Source organism: Balaenoptera musculus, chromosome 12, assembly GCF_009873245.2.
Source record: "Balaenoptera musculus isolate JJ_BM4_2016_0621 chromosome 12, mBalMus1.pri.v3, whole genome shotgun sequence".
NCBI lineage: Eukaryota > Metazoa > Chordata > Mammalia > Artiodactyla > Balaenopteridae > Balaenoptera > Balaenoptera musculus.
Window position 1 is genome coordinate 35,267,165 of NC_045796.1, and position 18,558 is coordinate 35,285,722.

Below are 18,558 nucleotides of genomic sequence, written 5' to 3' on the forward strand. Positions count from 1 at the left end.
CCTACAGAAAATACATTAAATTTTTACCTAGAAGAATTCAAGATTAAAACAAATATCTCTAATCTTGAAAAAGGTACATTACTTTTAAATGCTACGTTTTACTTGTTTTATAACTCTCTCGCTGTGATTTTCTTATGAGAACTTTCTAATTCACAGAATTCTGTTCTCAGGTCTTTTTAAGATTGTGGCTGATAAAACTCCATACCTCACTATGGAAGAAATTACAAGAACCATCCATATTGGACCAAGTAGACTGGGACATCCTTGCTTCTATCATCAGAAGGATATAAAACTAGAGAATCTCATCATAAAGCATGGTGAGCAAATCATGCTCAACTCAGTCGAAGAGATCAATGGAGAAATAATGGTGAACTGTGGTGTGCTAAGGAATCATCAAAATCACTCATTTACTTTGCCTTTGTCACAAGAAGGAGAGTTCTATGAGTGTGATGATGAACATATCTACACCCTAAAGGAAATTGTCCAATGGAAGATCCCCAAGAACAGAACACGAACTGTGAAACTTACAGACTTTTCAAATAAGTGGGACTTAACAAATCCATTCCCTAAAGGCTTTTATGGTGCTGTGATTCTCAAGCCTGTTTATGAAATTCAAGGTGTGATGAAATGTAAGTATCCCCTGAGAATGATGCTTTATGAACATGATTGTGGGGTTTGGGAAAGAGAAAAGCTTTAGTCTAAAGAATGGAACTCTGTCCCTGACTTGTCCATTAAGCCCACTGAGAGTTAGATTCTCATCTATAAATAAGCAAATCATGTATTTGTTGCAAGACTCAAATTCAGTAATTTATGTAAGCAAATATTTTAAATTGTGTGGTGCTATCCAAATGTAAAATGCTGTAATTGTCAGGTACAGACAGATTAAAATATTTATTTTTATCACTGCCAGTTAAACAGGATCAGAAAAGAGCTACTTTTTAGAATAGAGAATTAATTGGCTAGAAAGAAGCTTTCTTGTATGGAGGTGGTCAAAAAAGAGGTAAGAGTATAAAGTTTCTTTATGTGTCCCTTACTCCTACTTTTGTGAGAGCCTTTTTTTCTTTTTTTATTTCAACCATCCCTCATTGGTCATAAATCTTCCTATGAGTTTGGAGTCCTTCTGACTTAAGGAAAATGATATGACAAATTAATTCACACATAAGTGTGGGTTTAAAAGGATTCTATTGAAATATAGTTGTTTTACAATATTATATTTGTTTCAGGTGTACAGCATAGTGATTCAATATTTTTATACATTATACTCCCTTTAGAATTATTACAAAATAATGGCTATATTTCCCTGTGCTGTACAATATATCCTTGTTGCTTATCTATCTTATACAGGGTACTTTGTATATCTTAATCCCATACCCCATCCTGATCCTCCCCCTTTCCCTCTTCCCACATAAGTGTATTTTAGTATGTAATCTTCATAAGATTTTTGCATTTTAAAATAGGAATAGCTGGAGAGAGCATTGTAATCCTAAAGAAATTAACACCTTGACTTTTTAAAATTATGGCACATAAGCATGACAAGTATGGAACGAAGAGTTCTGTATTTGCAGTCAAAAGTCCTGGATTCTAACTCTGGTCAATAACTTAACAGGTGGTGGCTTTGGGTGAGCCATCTAAACTGCGTCTATACAAAGGGGATGATGATATCCCTTTTGTCTATGTCTTGGAGTTGTTTTGAGAATGAAATAAGGTTCTATTAAGATACTATATGTAACACACCCGAGAAAAAAAGCAATATGTAAAAATGTTTGGTCAAAGAGTACCCCTTGGATATCTCAAATTCTATTTATCTCTGCTCCCATTAATATTGTTAGTCACATGCAATTGTGAAAAACTTGATGTGCCTTTTGAGTAGGTTTTAGAGCTGTGTTAAATTTTGTTACATACATCTGTTTAACCAGAAATCAATTAATTCATTTGAGCAAAAGGTGTAGGTAAGGAATTCCACTCAAGTAGTGATTTTTTTTTGTACTACAAAAATCATGTACTACAGCATGATTATTTTTTTCAGTTGACAAAATATTGAAGTCGCAGCAAACTTTAGACCTCACATTAGTGTTTTGTCAGCTTTCCCAAAACGTACAATCAAAATTGGTAACTGAGTTTTCCTTAGTTTTCATAAATAATGGATAGCATTTTCTCATTTTAAATTTTGTTATTTTTCTAAAACCATTGGCATCTCCTATCATGCAGATGCAAATGAAGGCGAACCCAGAACCTAAGCACATGAACAAGATGGTTACAGAATTTAATGAATTTAGGTTAAGGATCACGAAGGCCTTCACTGAGGAAATGACATTTAAACTAAGATCTGAAGGGTGAATAGGAGATGGGCAGGCTGAGAGAGAGGGGACAACATTGGAGGAAGCAGACGCAGTTTGAAGGAAAGCAGGTAAGCAAGAGACTGTGGTTCCAGTGCACCTGGTGTGAGAAAAGAGAGAAGGCAGGCTGAGACAGATATCGAAACATGCAATGGGGTAGTGGAATCAGTCATGGAGGATCTTGAAATATATGTTAAGGGGTTAACATTTGTCCAAAGAGCAAATTAATAATGGTTTTTCAGCTGGAGAAACAAGGTGGGAGAAGTGTAGTGAGGCCGCTGGTTCTGTGGCAGAGTACTGGGGGGTTAATACAATAGTGATATAAGAGGGACAGCTCTTCTTAATGGGTATTTCAGAAGTACAGCTAGCCAGATCTGAAAGTCTATTGGAAGGGGAAAGAAGTTAACCTGATTCCCAGGCTTCTGGCTTGATCTGCTGGTTGAATGGTGGTGCAGTTTATTACATATAAACATTGACAGAAGAGCAGGGGATATTAACAGAAGTTTTTAGATGGACTTAAATATGGTTTCATGCTAGCTAAGGTCCCAGAAGAAAGCCTTTAGATGAAGTAAAATCCTTCCCCAAATGTTTTAGTCCAATTTCCATTCTTTAATGATATTAAAATTGAATTTCGATTTTAATTATTTTGGACCTTTAATTTCTTAGGGATTATTTTAAACATTAGTTCTCATTGTATAGCAATTTCAGGACAGATACTGTATGAGACTGCTTTGCATGTATACTGACTACAGAATATTTCCTGAAAATAGAGGATGGGTGTCCAACACAAAAAGTCAAATTTAAAAAATTATTGTTGTTATAGGCATTTTTCTTCTAAGTATAAAATGTAAACTGTTTTTTGATCAATTGTGGTCTTGTTTTACATGATTCTTTCTTATATTGAGGATTCATACTTGCCTTGAAGTCAAGGGCATGTTGCCTGCTAAGTTGTTTTCCAGTGACTTTGAGTGTCAGGCACAGTTCAAACTCCTCTTGACTTGAGTCCTTCTTTTCTAAAGTGACAAGAAAAAGAATAGGTCTGTCAGGGGTTGGAGATTTTAGAGAAACCTTAGGGGGGAAAGCAAGATGGAAAAGACTGAGAACTATAGGAAGCTATGAAATATTGATTTGTAGAAAAGAGTACATAGCAAGTAAATAGAGAAGAGAGGAAATATAAGATATTCTACTCCTAGTACTAGTTTTTAATGTTACTAACGGGAAAATTTAGGCTTTATAAAAAAGAAATGTAGCACAAAGTGTTTAAATGGAATATTTGTTCCTGGAAACTCTTGGTCACAGGCCAACCCCCTCTAACTCTTACCCTACACTTAGTGATTTTTTAAAAACTAAATCTCTTTGGAAAAGAGGTATAAATAACCATCCAAGACCTCTAACTACTGGTTTCATATAAGTCATAGCAAAATCTCTTTGTGCCTTTAACAGGAAGATAAAATTCATATTAGTGTAACAAATGGAATGCATAATATTTGCAAATGAAAAATGGAGCCAGCCGTTTAAAGCGGCTTCAAAAAAATCTTGATTTTAAAACTTTTTAATGGAGTTACGTTTTGGTGTATTGATTGATAAGTAGTTCTTTACTAGTGGAAATTTTAAGAGTTGGAAAGTTGCATTTTGCTTTAGGAGAAAAACTTAGTGCCATTCAAATTTGGGAAAAAGTTTCTGCTCAAGTATATGACGTAATTCATTTATAAACAGAGGGCTGAAATCACACGAGCAGAATGGTGATATCAGAAAGGCAGTATCTGAATATTGTATAATAGGTGACAAATGAGTAGAAGAAAAAAGTACATTGATCTTTTAGTATTCTGAGACTTTGTCTTTCTCTCATGTATTTTCAAAAATAATTTCCATTTTTATCAAAGTCAAAAGTGTCAAATAGTAGTAAAAAGACAAAGTTACCAACAAACCTTGTGCCCTTGACCATTCCCAAATTTCCCCCACATTCTGCTACTCTGAGGTAACTCCTTTAAATATTTTGCTCCTGCTTTCTTGTATTTCCATTCGCATTTCCAATAATATACGGATATTGCTATTTTTCAAGTGATCAGTTTTAGACAGTAACTACTGACTTCCATGTGTGGTGATGAAGATTTAATTATAGGTCTTATATTCCTACTTCCTCTTCCCTTTCCCCATTCTCTCAGTATATGATAAGTTATGGTTAAGCATTTGCAGTTTCATTATTGTGACAGTTCATTGCTGAATCAAGTGGTAGATAATGACCATAATTCCATTTCTGTATAACTTTATTTTTCTGTAATAATGACCTTACTATTTCATTTCTTAGTTTTCTTCAATCCTCTCCTAAGTCTTGAAGTATTTTCCAACATCTTTGTAAAAGAAAACAAAAAAAGCCATTCAACGCAATTTTCCAGAGCCCAAACTGTCAGGAGATCTACCTCTTCTGTTATTTTTTTTATCCTGAAGTATTCCTCCTGGAACCCTCCAACCTCATGCTCCAGTCTGTATTTGTGGCTCTCTAGAACTAATACATAGGTGCTTGTCTTAGCTTGGGATACTATTATAAAAATACCATAAACTGGGTGGCTTATAAGCAACAGAAATTTATTTCTTACAGTTCTAGAGGCTGGAAGTCTGAGATTAGGGTGCCAGCACTGTGGAATTCTGGTGAGGAAACTCTTCCAGGTTGCAGATTGCAGACTTACAGTATCCTTATCCTTACAGTATCCTTACACAGAGAGCAGAGAGGGGAAGCAAAGCCTCTGGTGCCTTGTATAAGGGCTCTGATCTCATTGATGAGGGCTCCATCCTCATGACCTCATCTAATTCTAATCACCTCCCAAAGATGCCACCTCCTGACCCCCTCACATTATGAAGTTGAGTTTCAACATATGAATATTAGGGGACACAAACATTTAGTCCATTACAGTGTTGTCCTGGGACTTCGATTTAACACCATCCTGGTGGTTACTCTTTGACTTGCTTCTGTGTTTACTAGCAATTTCTGGACTCAAATAACTTATTGTTTCCAATATTTCCTTTGAGAGATTATCCATGGTATTCAGAAGTTTCACAGTCATGTGCTTTGTGGTAGGTCTGTTCTTTCATTGTGAGGAAAGTTTTCAGGTTGGAAATTCAGGTCCCTCATTTCTAGGATAAATTCTTTGATAATTGCCTTTCAACTGTTTTTTCTCTTCTCTCCTTCTGTAACTTCTAATCTCATGTTGAAGCTCCCATACTAATGTAGAACTATTTTCTTTATTTTATGTCTCTTTGTTTTTGGTTTACCTTCAGGGAAAATTTCTTAACTACATTTCCAACTGTTTTAATGAATTTTTAATTTCAGCTATCATATTTTTAATTTCTAAGAGTTATTTCTTATATCATTTTTTAACTGTTAACACGTTCTTGTTTTAAGGACTCAGTATCTTATCTCTCTGAGAATATACTACTATTTCTTAAAGTTTTCTACTGTTCCTTGCACTTTATCTGCCTCTTTTGGCCTTTTTTAAAGTTTTAGTCTGTCATTCTTGTTAAATGTTTTCCTCAAATTCTTGGTGATTATTTCCCACTTGTTCATATTTACATGTTAGACACATTTTTAATTTAATTTACAAGTGAGGCACTATTGATATACGAGCTCTTTGTTTTATGAATTTTAGGTTTCATTTTGTTGGCTTTTTCACTGGAGAATTCCCCAAATTCAGATCCTGTGAGTCTTTCCTCCAGGACTTGTTCAATTTCATCTGAAAAGAATCTTCTTGATACCTCCTGGGGGTTATGAAACTGTTGTAACTGAGTGGGGAAGTTGCTGAGGCTTTCACTGTTCCCCCATAGATTTAGACTTCCCTTCTTTGCTTTCAGTTCCATGCTTCTCCCCTGCTCACCTATGCCTACTTTCCAGATTCTACGACCCTGTACTCTTTCCTGCAGAGAGAGAGGTGGGAGGGGTTGTCACCTGTCTTCCCCAAATTAAAGCTGAAGACCTGGTTTAACCACGCTTCAAACATTCACATAATCCCCTTGTTTTGTCCTCTACCTTCAGAGGGTCTTTATGCCTCCAATTCAAAAACCTTTTGGGAGTTGTGTGGGGCAAAAAAGGCTGACTTTTCACTGGACTCGAACTCCTTAGGCACATAGGCTTTCCTTTTTCTCTTCTACCGAATCGTTGACCATTCTTCCATCTGAGTTCAATCTTTATCTAGTTTAAGGATTGCAGACATCTTTTAGATTCATTGAAACTCTTTCTTTTTTCTTTCTTTTTCTCCTTTTTACCCTATGGCAAATTTAAGGGAAGAAAGAGTTGAAAAGCAACATATTTCACCCATAAACCTCACTACTTACTGAAATTGGTCCTAGGTCAGAGTTTTTCCTGGACCTAGTATAACCCTGAAAGGACTGGTTGCTAATATTACTAAGTGATAAGTGTAATTTATAAACTTAATCTTTTTAACACAACATAATTTTTAGTAATTTATGGAAGTATCTGAGTCAATTTCTTATGTATTTCTTTTTATCTTCTCAATGCTTGAGATAAAGTAAATGTTCATTATTCAATAAATTAAATACATGAATGAATGAATGAAGCAACTAAAATAATTGCTTCTGTCTATATATGTTGTACAGTACAAAGTTCCTATTTAGGTATCAAGAAGGTTTTCTCACCCACCATATCCAGATTTGATTTGTTACAATGACATATTTATGAACTTAATAGCTAAGGAGAATGAATATTCACTTTATGGCACCAAAGTTGATATCACTTATACTTATATAACAGGTTCAATTTTTATTAGTGATGTTTTTCCTAATGTTTCCATGAAAGTACTGTGACATAACATGATCTTTAGAACCCGTGGATGCTCTAGCCAGCTTCCATTTCATTTTCTTCCTTTAGGCAGAAATCTTACTGCTAATAAAAACATCAAACAGCAAGCAAAGTACAGTTTTTACTATATATGTGTGTATATATTATGTATATACATATATATATATTTATTTATTTATTTATTCTTAAACTACCAATAATTAACGTTTGATCATTCAGGGTTCTCCAGAGAAAAAGTATATAATATTATATAAATTGATATTATATATTATATATAATTGTATTGTATTATCTATACATGATTATATATGAATTAGTTATTTAATTAATTTTAAGGCCTTGGCTAATGTAATTATGGGGGCTAATAAGTTCTACATCTATAGGACAGGCTGACAAGCTGGAAACTCAGGCAGAAGTTTATGCTGCAGTCTTGAGGCAGAATTTCTTCTTCTCTGGGAAACTTCTGTTTTTGCTCTTTAGACCTTCAGCTGATTGGATGAGGCTTATCCACATATTGAGGGTAACATCTCTTACTTAAAGTCAAGTTATTTGGATGGTAACCACGTCTACAAAATACCGTCACAGCAACACCTAGATCAGTGTTTGATTAAATAGCTGGCTGCAACAGGCCAGTCAAGTTGACATATCAATGAAGAAAACATGTTAATTGTATCATTTAGTATAAGAAAATGGCTCTTCACTTTTCTTAGCTTTTATAAACTGAATGAAAATGTAAAAGACAGAGTAGTGTTACAAATAAAGCCATATCAAATGCAAGATTGCTCAAGGAAAGTCCTGATGATTTTTTTTCTGCTACAAATGTTGGAGAGTGATCCAAAAGGAACTTTATCTGTTTATAAATACAAACAGAAGTAGAACCAGAGGAGGACCACCCAACAAAATGGAAATTCACTGTATAGCTTCTCTTAAGTTGAAATGAAACTGAATAAATGGAAAAAAATTAATTCACAGAATATTTGTAAAGAAAATTGAGACCAAATAGATGAACTACAAAGCAAATTTTAATTTAAAAGTCTAGAATGAGGCAAGTTCAGAAATTATTAGTACATCGAATAATCATTGTATAATGAAGAGTATGATGTGATGCAAAAATGTAAACAAAACAATTCACAGAGTAAATGAGAGCTGGAGACAAAATTTATGAAAGCACTTTAGAGAAAAATAACTATAGTCTTGGAAAGTAAATTAAAAAATCAAACTTAGAAAGTGAAAATTTGCAAAAAATACATGAATTGTTTAATAATAATAATAATATAGGAGAAACTAGAAATTGAGAAAAACTGCAGGCTAGAATTTACAAAATTTGTTAAGAAAAAAATATGTAGAAACAACCGTCTTGCTTCAAGACTTGAATAAGATTGTCTCAGTAGATTTCCTACCATGTACTGCTAATTCAGGCCTAATTGCAAAGTATAGGTCCTTGAATGCTGAGTTGAGACAAAGAGTATTCCAGAATTGAGTATTAGCTGTTCAAGGAAACATGCATTGCCTAACATTAACCAAGCTTAAATGTATACCTTTATTTTCTCTTTAAAGATAATTTTTAGTGGGGTCCCCCAAATTCACACTTGGCTAAAAGAGTTGTTGCAGTGGGAAATGCAGAAAAGCATCACATTATGATTAACGTTAGCCCTAACTGTACAGGGACTTTCCCTGAAAGAATAGGCAGAAAGACAATGTTTAATGAAATGACTCAGAAGCAGAGAGAAGAAACTAATGCTACCTTTTTAGAGAAGATGGAATGGAAATTTTTTTCACAAGAGCTCCCTTTGGAAAACCAGAAAACGTACCCAAGCCAGAACAATTCATGTTTACCCAGGAAGAAAATTTGGGAAGTGTAAACTAAGGTTGCATGAGTATATATTGTTTTTACTTTAGATTAGTTTGAAACTGAAAAACTTGTAATAAAGACCATCAGGAATGTCTCTCATGCTCTGAGTTGCTGTCTTCTTATCTCTTTATCAGTTTGAAGTCAAGATAACTTTTTTGGGAAATTTTCTAATTTAGCTCATTTTCTATAACCATTTTCATTTCTGGTGGTGGGAGGGAGGGTTACTTATAAGATAAAAATGCTTGTTTAAAAATGTATGATACACACACACACACACACACGCACACACACACACACACACTGGATATACCAAAATGTAAGCAGTGGTAGTCTAAAGCTGATAAAGATTGTAATGTTTTATCTCCCCTCTTATTTTTAAAAAATATTTTTATAAGAGCATGTAACTTCTTGTTTATAAGAAAACCAAAACAAAAAATGTTGATTTATCTTTCTTTTGGACACAGATATAATGAAATTTGTCATAAAAATTAGTTAAGCCTATTTCAGTTTGAAAACTTAAGTATGTCATTTCCAAATTCTAGGTAACTTTCTTTTTTAATTTTTGAAAAATTTATTTTATTTATTTTTTTATACAGCAGGTCCTTATTAGTCATCAGTTTTATACACATCAGTGTATACATGTCAACCACAATCGCCCAATTCATCACACCCCCACCCCCACCCCCCTGCCGCTTTTCCCCCTTAGGGTCCATTCGTTTGTTCTCTACATCTGTTTCTCAATTTCTGCCCTGCAGACCGGTTCATCTGTACCATTTTTCTAGGTTCCACATATATGCGTTAATATACGATATTTGTTTTTCTCTTTCTGACTTACTTCACTCTGTATGACAGTCTCTAGATCCATCCACATCTCAACAAATGACCCAATTTCATTCCTTTTTATGGCTGAGTAATATTCCATTGTATATATGTACCACATCTTCTTCATCCATTCATCTGTCGATGGGCATTTAGGTTGCTTCCATGACCTGGCTATTGTAAAGAGTGCTGCAATGAACATTGGGGTGCATGTGTCTTTTTGAATGATGGATTTCTCAGGGTATATGCCCAGTAGTGGGATTGCTGGATCATATAGTAATTCTATTTTTAGTTTTTTAAGGAACCTCCATACTGTTCTCCATAGTGGCTGTATCAGTTTACATTCCCACCAACAGTGCAAGATGGTTCCCTTTTCTCCACACCCTCTCCAGCATTTGTTGTTTGTAGATTTTCTGATGATGCCCATTCGAACTGGTGTGAGGTGATACCTCATTGTAGTTTTGATTTGCATTTCTCTAATAATTAGTGATGTTGAGCAGCTTTTCATGTGCTTCTTGGCCATCTGTATGTCTTTGGAGAAATGTCTATTTAGGTCTTCTGCACATTTTTGGATTGGGTTTTTTTTTTTTAATATTGAGCTGCATGAGCTATTTATATATTTTGGAGATTAATCCTTTGTCCGTTGATTCGTTTGCAAATATTTTCTCCCGTTCTGAGGGTTGTCTTTTCATCTTGTTTATGGTTTCCTTTGCTGTGCAAAACCTTTGAAGTTTCATTAGGTCCCATTTGTTTATTTTTGTTTTTATTTCCATTACTCTAGGAGGTGGATCAAAAAAGATCTTGCTGTGATTTATGTCAAAGAGTGTTCTTCCTATGTTTTCCTCTAAGAGTTTTATAGTGTCCAGTCTTACATTTAGGTCTCTAATCCATTTTGAGTTTATTTTTGTGTATGGTGTTAGGGAGTGTTCTAATTTCATTCTTTTACATGTAGCTGTCCAGTTTTCCCAGGACCATTTATTGAAGAGACTGTCTTTTCTCCATTGTATATCTTTGCCTCCTTTGTCATAGATTAGTTGACCATAGGTGCGTGGGTTTATCTCTGGGCTTTCTATCTTGTTCCATTGATCTATGTTTCTGTTTTTGTGCCAGTACCATATTGTCTTGATTACTGTAGCTTTGTAGTATAGTGTGAAGTCAGGGAGTCTGATTCCTCCAGCTCCGTTTTTTTCCCTCAAGACTGCTTTGGCTATTCGGGGTCTTTTGTGTCTCCATACAAATTTTAAGATTTTTTGTTCTAGTTACGTAAAATATGCCATTGGTAATTTGATAGGGATTGCATTGAATCTGTAGATTGCTTTGGGTAGTATAGTCATTTTCACAATGTTGATTCTTCCAATCCAAGAACATAATATATCTCTCCATCTGTTTGTATCATCTTTAATTTCTTTCATCAGTGTCTTATAGTTTTCTGAGTACAAGTCTTTTACCTCCTTAGGTAGGTTTATTCCTAGGTATTTTATTCTTTTTGTTGCAATGGTAAATGGGAGTGTTTCCTTAATTTCTCTTTCAGATTTTTCATCATTAGTATATAGGAATGCAAGAGATTTCTGTGCATTAATTTTGTATCCTGCAACTTTACCAAATTCATTGATTAGCTCTAGTAGTTTTCTGGTGGCATCTTTAGGATTCTCTATGTATAGTATCATGTCGTCTGCAAACAGTGACAGTTTTACTTCTTCTTTTCCAATTTGTATTCCTTTTATTTCTTTTTCTTCTCTGATTGCCGTGGCTAGGACTTCCAAAACTGTGTTGAATAATAGTGGTGAGAGTGGACATCCTTGTCTTGTTCCTGATGTTAGTGGAAATGCTTTCAGTTTTTCACCACTGAGAATGATGTTTGCTGTGGGTTTGTCGTATATGGCCTTCATTATGTTGAGGTAGGTTCCCTCTATGCCCACTTTCTGGAGAGTTTTTATCATAAATTGGTGTTGAATTTTGTCAAAAGCTTTTTCTGCATCTATTGAGATGATCATATGGCTTTTATACTTCAATTTGTTAATATGGTTTATCTCATTGATTGATTTATGTATATTGAAGAATCCTTGCATTCCTGGGATAAATCCCACTTGATCATGGTGTATGATCCTTTTAATGTGTTGTTGGATTCTGTTTGCTAGTATTTTGTTGAGGATTTTTGCATCTATATTCATCAGTGATATTGGTCTGTAATTTTCTTTTTTTGTAGTACCTTTGTCTGGTTTTGGTATCAGGGTGATGGTGGCTTCATAGAATGAGTTTGGGAGTGTTCCTTCCTCTGCAAATTTTTGGAAGATTTTGAGAAGGATGAGTGTTAGCTCTTCTCTAACTGTTTGATAGAATTCACCTGTGAAGCCATCTGGTCCTGGACTTTTGTTTGTTGGAAGATTTTTAATCACAGTTTCAATTTCATTACTTGCGATTGGTCTGTTTATATTTTCTCTTTCTTCCTGGTTCAGTCTCAGAAGGTTGTCCTTTCCTAAGAATTAGTCCATTTCTTCCAGGTTGTCCATTTTATTGGCATAGGGTTGCTTGTAGTAGTCTCTTAGGATGTTTTGTATTTTTGTGGTGTCTGTTGTAACTTCTCCTTTTTCATTTCTAATTTTATTGATTTGAGTCCTCTCCCTCTTTTTCTTGCTGAGTCTGGCTAATGGTTTATCAATTTTGTTTATCTTCTCAAAGAACCAGCTTTTAGTTTTATTGATCTTTGCTATTGTTTTCTTTGTTTCTATTTCATTTATTTCTGCTCTGATCTTTATGATTTCTTTCCTTCTGCTAACTTTGGGTTTTGTTTGTTCTTCTTTCTCTAGTTCCTTTAGGTGTAAGGTTAGATTGTTTATTTGAGATTTTCCTTGTTTCTTGAGGTAGGCTTGTCTAGCTATTAACTTCCCTCTTAGAACTGCTTTTGCTGCATCCCATAGGTTTTAGATCGTCATGTTTTCATTGTCATGGAAGGTTGCCTATCTCCACCTCACTGAGTTGTTTTTCTGGGGTTTTATCTTGTTCCTTCATCTGGTACATAGCCCTCTGCCTTTTCATCTTGTCTATCTTTCTGTGAATGTGGGTTTTGTTCCACAGGCTGCAGGATTGTAGTTCTTCTTGCTTCTGCTGTCTGCCCTCTGGTGGATGAGACTATCTAAGAGACTTGTGCAAGTTTCCTGATGGGAGGGACTGGTCTTCTCATTCAATCTTAACAATAAACCTGCCAGTGTTGGAGGGTCTCCTGCAGAGGTGGGGGCAGCTGTGGCTCACCTTGGGAACAAGGACACTGGCAGCAGAAGTTTTGGGAAGTACTCCTTGGTGTGAGCCCTCCTGGAGTCCACCATTCGCCCCACCAATGGGCCTCAGGGCAAATAACCTCTAGGTAACGTTTTAAAAATGTTTTTATTTTAACTTTTGGCTATGGAGAACTTAAAACGTGCCAGAGTAAAGAGAATAGTATAAGCAATAAGAAGGGTTTTGTTTTAATGTATTATCTAACATAACAGTACAATATATAAAGTTTGAAGTTGATGCAAAAACAATTAAGTACAGTGAGTTGTCAGTATACTGGTTATCTGTGGGCTTCATGGCAGTTAGTAGAGAAAGGTAAATGCTCTGAATCCAGCTTCTCTTCCCATTGTGCTGTCAAATTAATCTGCCAAAATCTATTTAATTTGGTCGTTATTAATCTCAAATATTCCAGGGGCAGATCCATCTTCAGACATAGTCTTACTTTCAGTGGGTCTCCGGTCCCGATTCCCTGCTCTAGTTTAAAATCCTGAGGCTGAATTACATGTTAATCACTGACTACATCCTATTTAGTCTGCTTCCTTATCTATGACTGTGGTTTTCTTACCACCTATGATATTCTTTCTGCTATCCTATCTTAGCTTGTAATATCTCTCCATCCTTAAAGACTCATGTTGTAGCCACCTCTTTCCTAATATCTATCTTTATCCCCATCCCAAAACTAGGTGTGTTATTTATTCAACTTTTTCTGCCTACTATGGTTTTAATTGAGCGTTTTACATGATTCCATTTTCTTTCTTCCTCAGCATATCAATTATACTTTAAAAATATTTTTAGTCATTGCCTTGGAGTTTGCAATATGCATATATAATCCAAGTCCAACTTTCAACTAACACTATACAACTTCATGGCTAGGGCAGGTACCTTATAACAGAGTATTCCCAATTACTCTCTTTTGTCTCTGTAACACTGCCGTCATTCATTTCATTATCCATGAGCTATAATCATCCAATATATTGTTGCTATTATTATTTTGAACAAACTGTTATCTGTTACATCAATTAAAAATAAGAAAAATAAAACATTTTATTTTGCCTTCATTTATTCCTTCTCTAATACTCTTCTTTCTTTATGTAGATCTGAGTTTCTGACATATTTTCTTCTCTGTGAAGAACTTCTTTTATATTCCTTGCAAGGTAGGTCTACTGTTGACATATTTCCTCACATTTGTTTGTCTGAGAAAGTCTTTATTTCTCTTTCACTTTTGTAGGGGAGGTAAAATTTTACGTTTACCCTCTTAGGGTTTTTTTTGGCTGGGCCAGAGAATTAAACTGACCTTAGACAGATGAAGAGGAGAAAAGCATACAAATTTGCATAAGTTTGACATGGAAGCCCTCATAAGAAAATGAAGACCCAAAGAAATGGTGAAACCTGCATGCTTTTAAATTGGGTTAAGCAACTGAGCTATTGTGGAAAAGTAAACTATGAGGTGAGGCCTAAGAGGATACAAATTATTTTAACAAGGTCTGTTTGTACAGAATTCTCTTGGCTTTGACTCCCTGTTAGAAGAGTGTTTTCTTTCTCCTGGTACTGAGGGCATCTTTAACATGAGAGTTTTTAGCTCCTGTTTTCAGGGAGAAAGGGGAGATTAGAATGTTCTTTTTGAATCTGCTGTTTTTCAAGTGCACTTAGCTCAAAATAATCCTTAAACCAAAGTGATATATTTTGGGATGGCATATTCTGCCACCCTTGACTTTTGAAGGATAATTTTGTCACATATAGAATTCTAGGTTGGTAATTTTTTCTTTTCCAACACTTTAAATATGCCATTTACTCTTTCTGCTTTCATGGTTTCTGAAGAGAAGTCCAGTGTAATTATTATCCTCCTTCCTCCACAGGCAAGGTGGGTTTTTCTTCTGGCTTCTTCAAGTTTTCTCTCTTCTTTGTTTTTCTGCAGTTTGAATATGATATGCCTAGGTGTTGACTTTTTGTATTTATCCTGCTTTTTGTTCTCTAAACTTCATTAATTTTGGCGAATTCTCCACCATTATTACTTCATTATTGCTTCTGTTCCTTTCCTTTTTTCCTTCTGGAATTCCTATGCGTGTACGTTACAGCCTTTGTAATTGTCCCACAGGTCTTGGAAATTCTGTGTTGTTGTTTTTCATTCTTTTGCTTTTCAGTTTGGGAAGTTTCTATTGATCTATCTTCAAGCTCACTGATTCTTTCCTTAGCCATGTATAGCCTATTGATGAACACGTCAAAGTTATTCTTTAATTATTTTCCTGTGTTTTTAATTTCTAGCATTTCCTTGTAGTTCTGTCCTAGAGTTTCCACCCCTCTGCTTACCTTAGCAATCTTTTCTTGCATTTTCTTCCATTAGAGCCCTTAATATATTAATCATATTTTAAGTTGCCAGTCTGATAATTCCAAAATCTCTTGCATATCTGAGTCTGGTTTTGATGCTTGCTTTGTCTCTTCAGACTATGCTGTTTGCCTTTTAACATACCTTGTAATTTTTTGTTGAAAGCTAGGCATGATGTATAGGGTAAAAGAAACTGAGGTAAATAGGCCTTTAGTGTGAGGTTTTAGGCTAGGAGTTAGGCTGTGTTCACTGTTTACTGTACCTGTAGGTGTCAGAAGCTAAAATTGTACATAATGTCCTTGTTTATTGTTTTCCCTGTTGTCTTTCCCTAGAGACCCCTTCTTAAATAGGATCATAAGTGCCATTCTTTCCATTGTAATCTCCTATTATTTTATAGAAGTCTTCTTGATATGGTTGGTGAGGTGTAGGGGAGGGGAAGCATGCTATAATCCTGTAATTAGGTTTTAGTCTTTTACTGACCCTGCTTCTCAGCTTTTCTCCCCACATCTCCTTAGTGAGACAGAATGTCTATCGGGGGCTGGAGTTGGGTAATTCCTTTCCCCCACATCAGTTATTAGACTGGTAAAACCCAAGTTGGTTAGGCTGTGGTAAAATAGTTTTCCTTCACTCAGGCCTTTTTTAAGGAGAAGTGAGTGATCTGAGTGTATTTCAAAATGGTTACTTTTCCCGTCACCCTGCCTAAAGCATGAGGGGAATTTTCTCAGATCTTCACTCTGAGAACCTGGTGGGGCTCCTGGACGTAAACTCAGGAAACTGTGGGAGGATCCTGCTAAACCTGGCCCTCCAGAAGTTTTATCTCTCAAGCTTGTCCATGCTTAGTCTCCAGCAGTTAGTCAGTTACTCTTAAAGTGTTCTTACCTTCACTGGCTCCATCAGTGGTTTCTGACCCCTATAAGCTGTAACTTTCTGTATTCACCCATCTTTCTAGTTTTGGGGGTGACAGTTTTTCCTGTGACTTCAATTATCTGATGGATCTAAGAAGAGTTGTTGATTTTCACTGCATGTGCTATTTCCCTGTATTGAATATTCTTTTAAAGGGTATGCATCATGATAATTTTATACCCTAAAATGTCTAGATTATTATTTTGTAGAAATTAAACAATAAAACTATTTATTGTATTGAATAAGTCATTGAGTAAGATAAACTACAACCTAAAGCAACAAGTTTTAAATGAAATATACAATACCTTCTATGATGTATAGCTGGAGTTTTAGCAGTAGAAACTTCCCTCCCCCCAGTGAAATTTTACTTGGAACTCCACTTGCTTACTAGATCACAACTTTTACAGCTCAACCAAGAACATTGTTCTGGCAATTGTTTTTCATTCATTCAATTCATTTATTGAGTATCTACTATGTGCTAGGGACCATGCTAGACACTAGGATATGTTGGTGAACAAAGCAATTAAAGACTCCTATCCCTGTGGAGCATAAGTTCCATTTTGGGGAAACAAACAATAAATAATGATGATAATAAATAAGCAAACTATATGGAATGATTGAAGGTAAAGGATGACATTGAAAATAGAGAAACAGAGAAGGGCAAAGGACAGAGATAGTTGCATTTTTAAATAGAGCACTGTCTTAGTCCATTTTGTGGCTATACCAAAATGCCATAGACTGGATGGCTTATAAACAACAGAAATTTATTTCTACAGTTCTGGAGATTGGGAAATCCAAGATCAAGGTGCTGGCAGATTTAGTGTCTGGTGAAGGTCTACTTCGTAGTTCATAAGTGGCTGTTTTCTCGTTGTGTCCTCACATGTCAGAAGGGCAAGGGAGCTCTCTGGGGTCTCTTTTATAAGGGCAGTAATCTCATTACCTAATTACCTCCCAAAGGTCCCACCTCCAAATACTATCACATTGAGGATTAGGTTTTAACAAATGAATTTGGGGGAGGGGAACAAAAATTCAGACTATGGGAGCACATTTTGGGGAAGTCTCATGGAGAAGATGACATTTAAGCAGACATGAAGAAGAAGAGGTGTTGGCCATAAATATATCGGGCTGAAGGATGTGGCAGGCAGAGGAAACAGGCTTTTTGAAAACCTGATTAACAACAAGGAGGTCATGGAGGGAGCAGTAAATTAGAATGAGGCAACCCAGTGGCAGATGAGATCAACGTGGTACCTAGGACCTCGGTTAAGTGCTTTGACTTTTACTGAAGTGAAAAGGACTGCCACTGTGGGGCAATGAACAGGAGAAAGATATGATCAATTTAACATTTAAAAAGACTGTCTGGCTTCCCTACAAAGATTTGACTGTAAGAAGACTGTTTAGGAAGCCACTGCAATAAACCAGGCAAGAAATAATGTAGCTTAGATCAGAGTGGTTCTGAGGTAATGGATGTTGAGTGTTAGGAAAAAAGAGAGAGAAGCTAAGGTGTCTCAGATTTCTGCACCAAACAAGGAGAATGAGCAACAGATAGATTAGGTTTGGGTTGGGAAGATCAGAATTTCAGTTTAAGCATGTTAATTTTGAGACATCTATTAGATAACCAAGTGGAGATCTTAAATAGATATTTAGAGTGCAGGAGAATTATTTGGCTAGAGATACATGTTGGGGAATCATCAGCATACAGATGGTACTTAAAAACATGAGACTGTGTAAAATCATGTGGGTGTGAGTGTGGACAGAGAAAGGAGGAGAACCAAGAAACATTAAAAGGTGTGTGTGTGGGGGGGAGAGTGGGTGGTATGTAGAGGAGAAGAAACCAGAAAGAAAGTTGAGAAGAATTATAAGAAGGAAATAAGTGAGGTAACTCTAGCAAAGAGTCGAATCTACTCTGTCAAATGCTGCTGATATATCAAGTAGGATGAGATAGGCTAGCACATCTTCAGTGAATTTGGTACAGAAGTATTGAAGATAGGTCAGGAATTGGGTACATAAAAATTTAACAGAAGTTAGATAGCCTGGCCCGGAGGCTTTCTCTGGCAATAAAGTGGTCCTAAGTTATTAAGACAATTCCTTCCCCACCGTACCCATTGTGCCCAAATACAGACTGGGATCTAGCTTGCATTAGGGTCCCTATGGTCAATTTAAAGCCCTCAGAAAGTTGTTAATGGCATCTATTCTACCAGTGTCAAGTTGTTCCCTCAACTTGAGAAATGACCTGAGTCTATGAACC

At 35.7% G+C, this 18,558-nt stretch overlaps 1 protein-coding gene across 1 annotated transcript in view; it reads left to right on the forward strand.

The window, feature by feature from the left end:
• Window positions 1-18,558, forward strand: part of THEMIS (thymocyte selection associated) — a 172,117-nt gene that overhangs the window by 57,694 nt on the left and 95,865 nt on the right. The window contains exon 3 of the mRNA XM_036872049.1: window positions 171-629. Within this exon, the coding sequence (XP_036727944.1) occupies window positions 171-629 (459 nt within the window). The remainder of the gene's footprint in view (window positions 1-170; window positions 630-18,558) is intronic.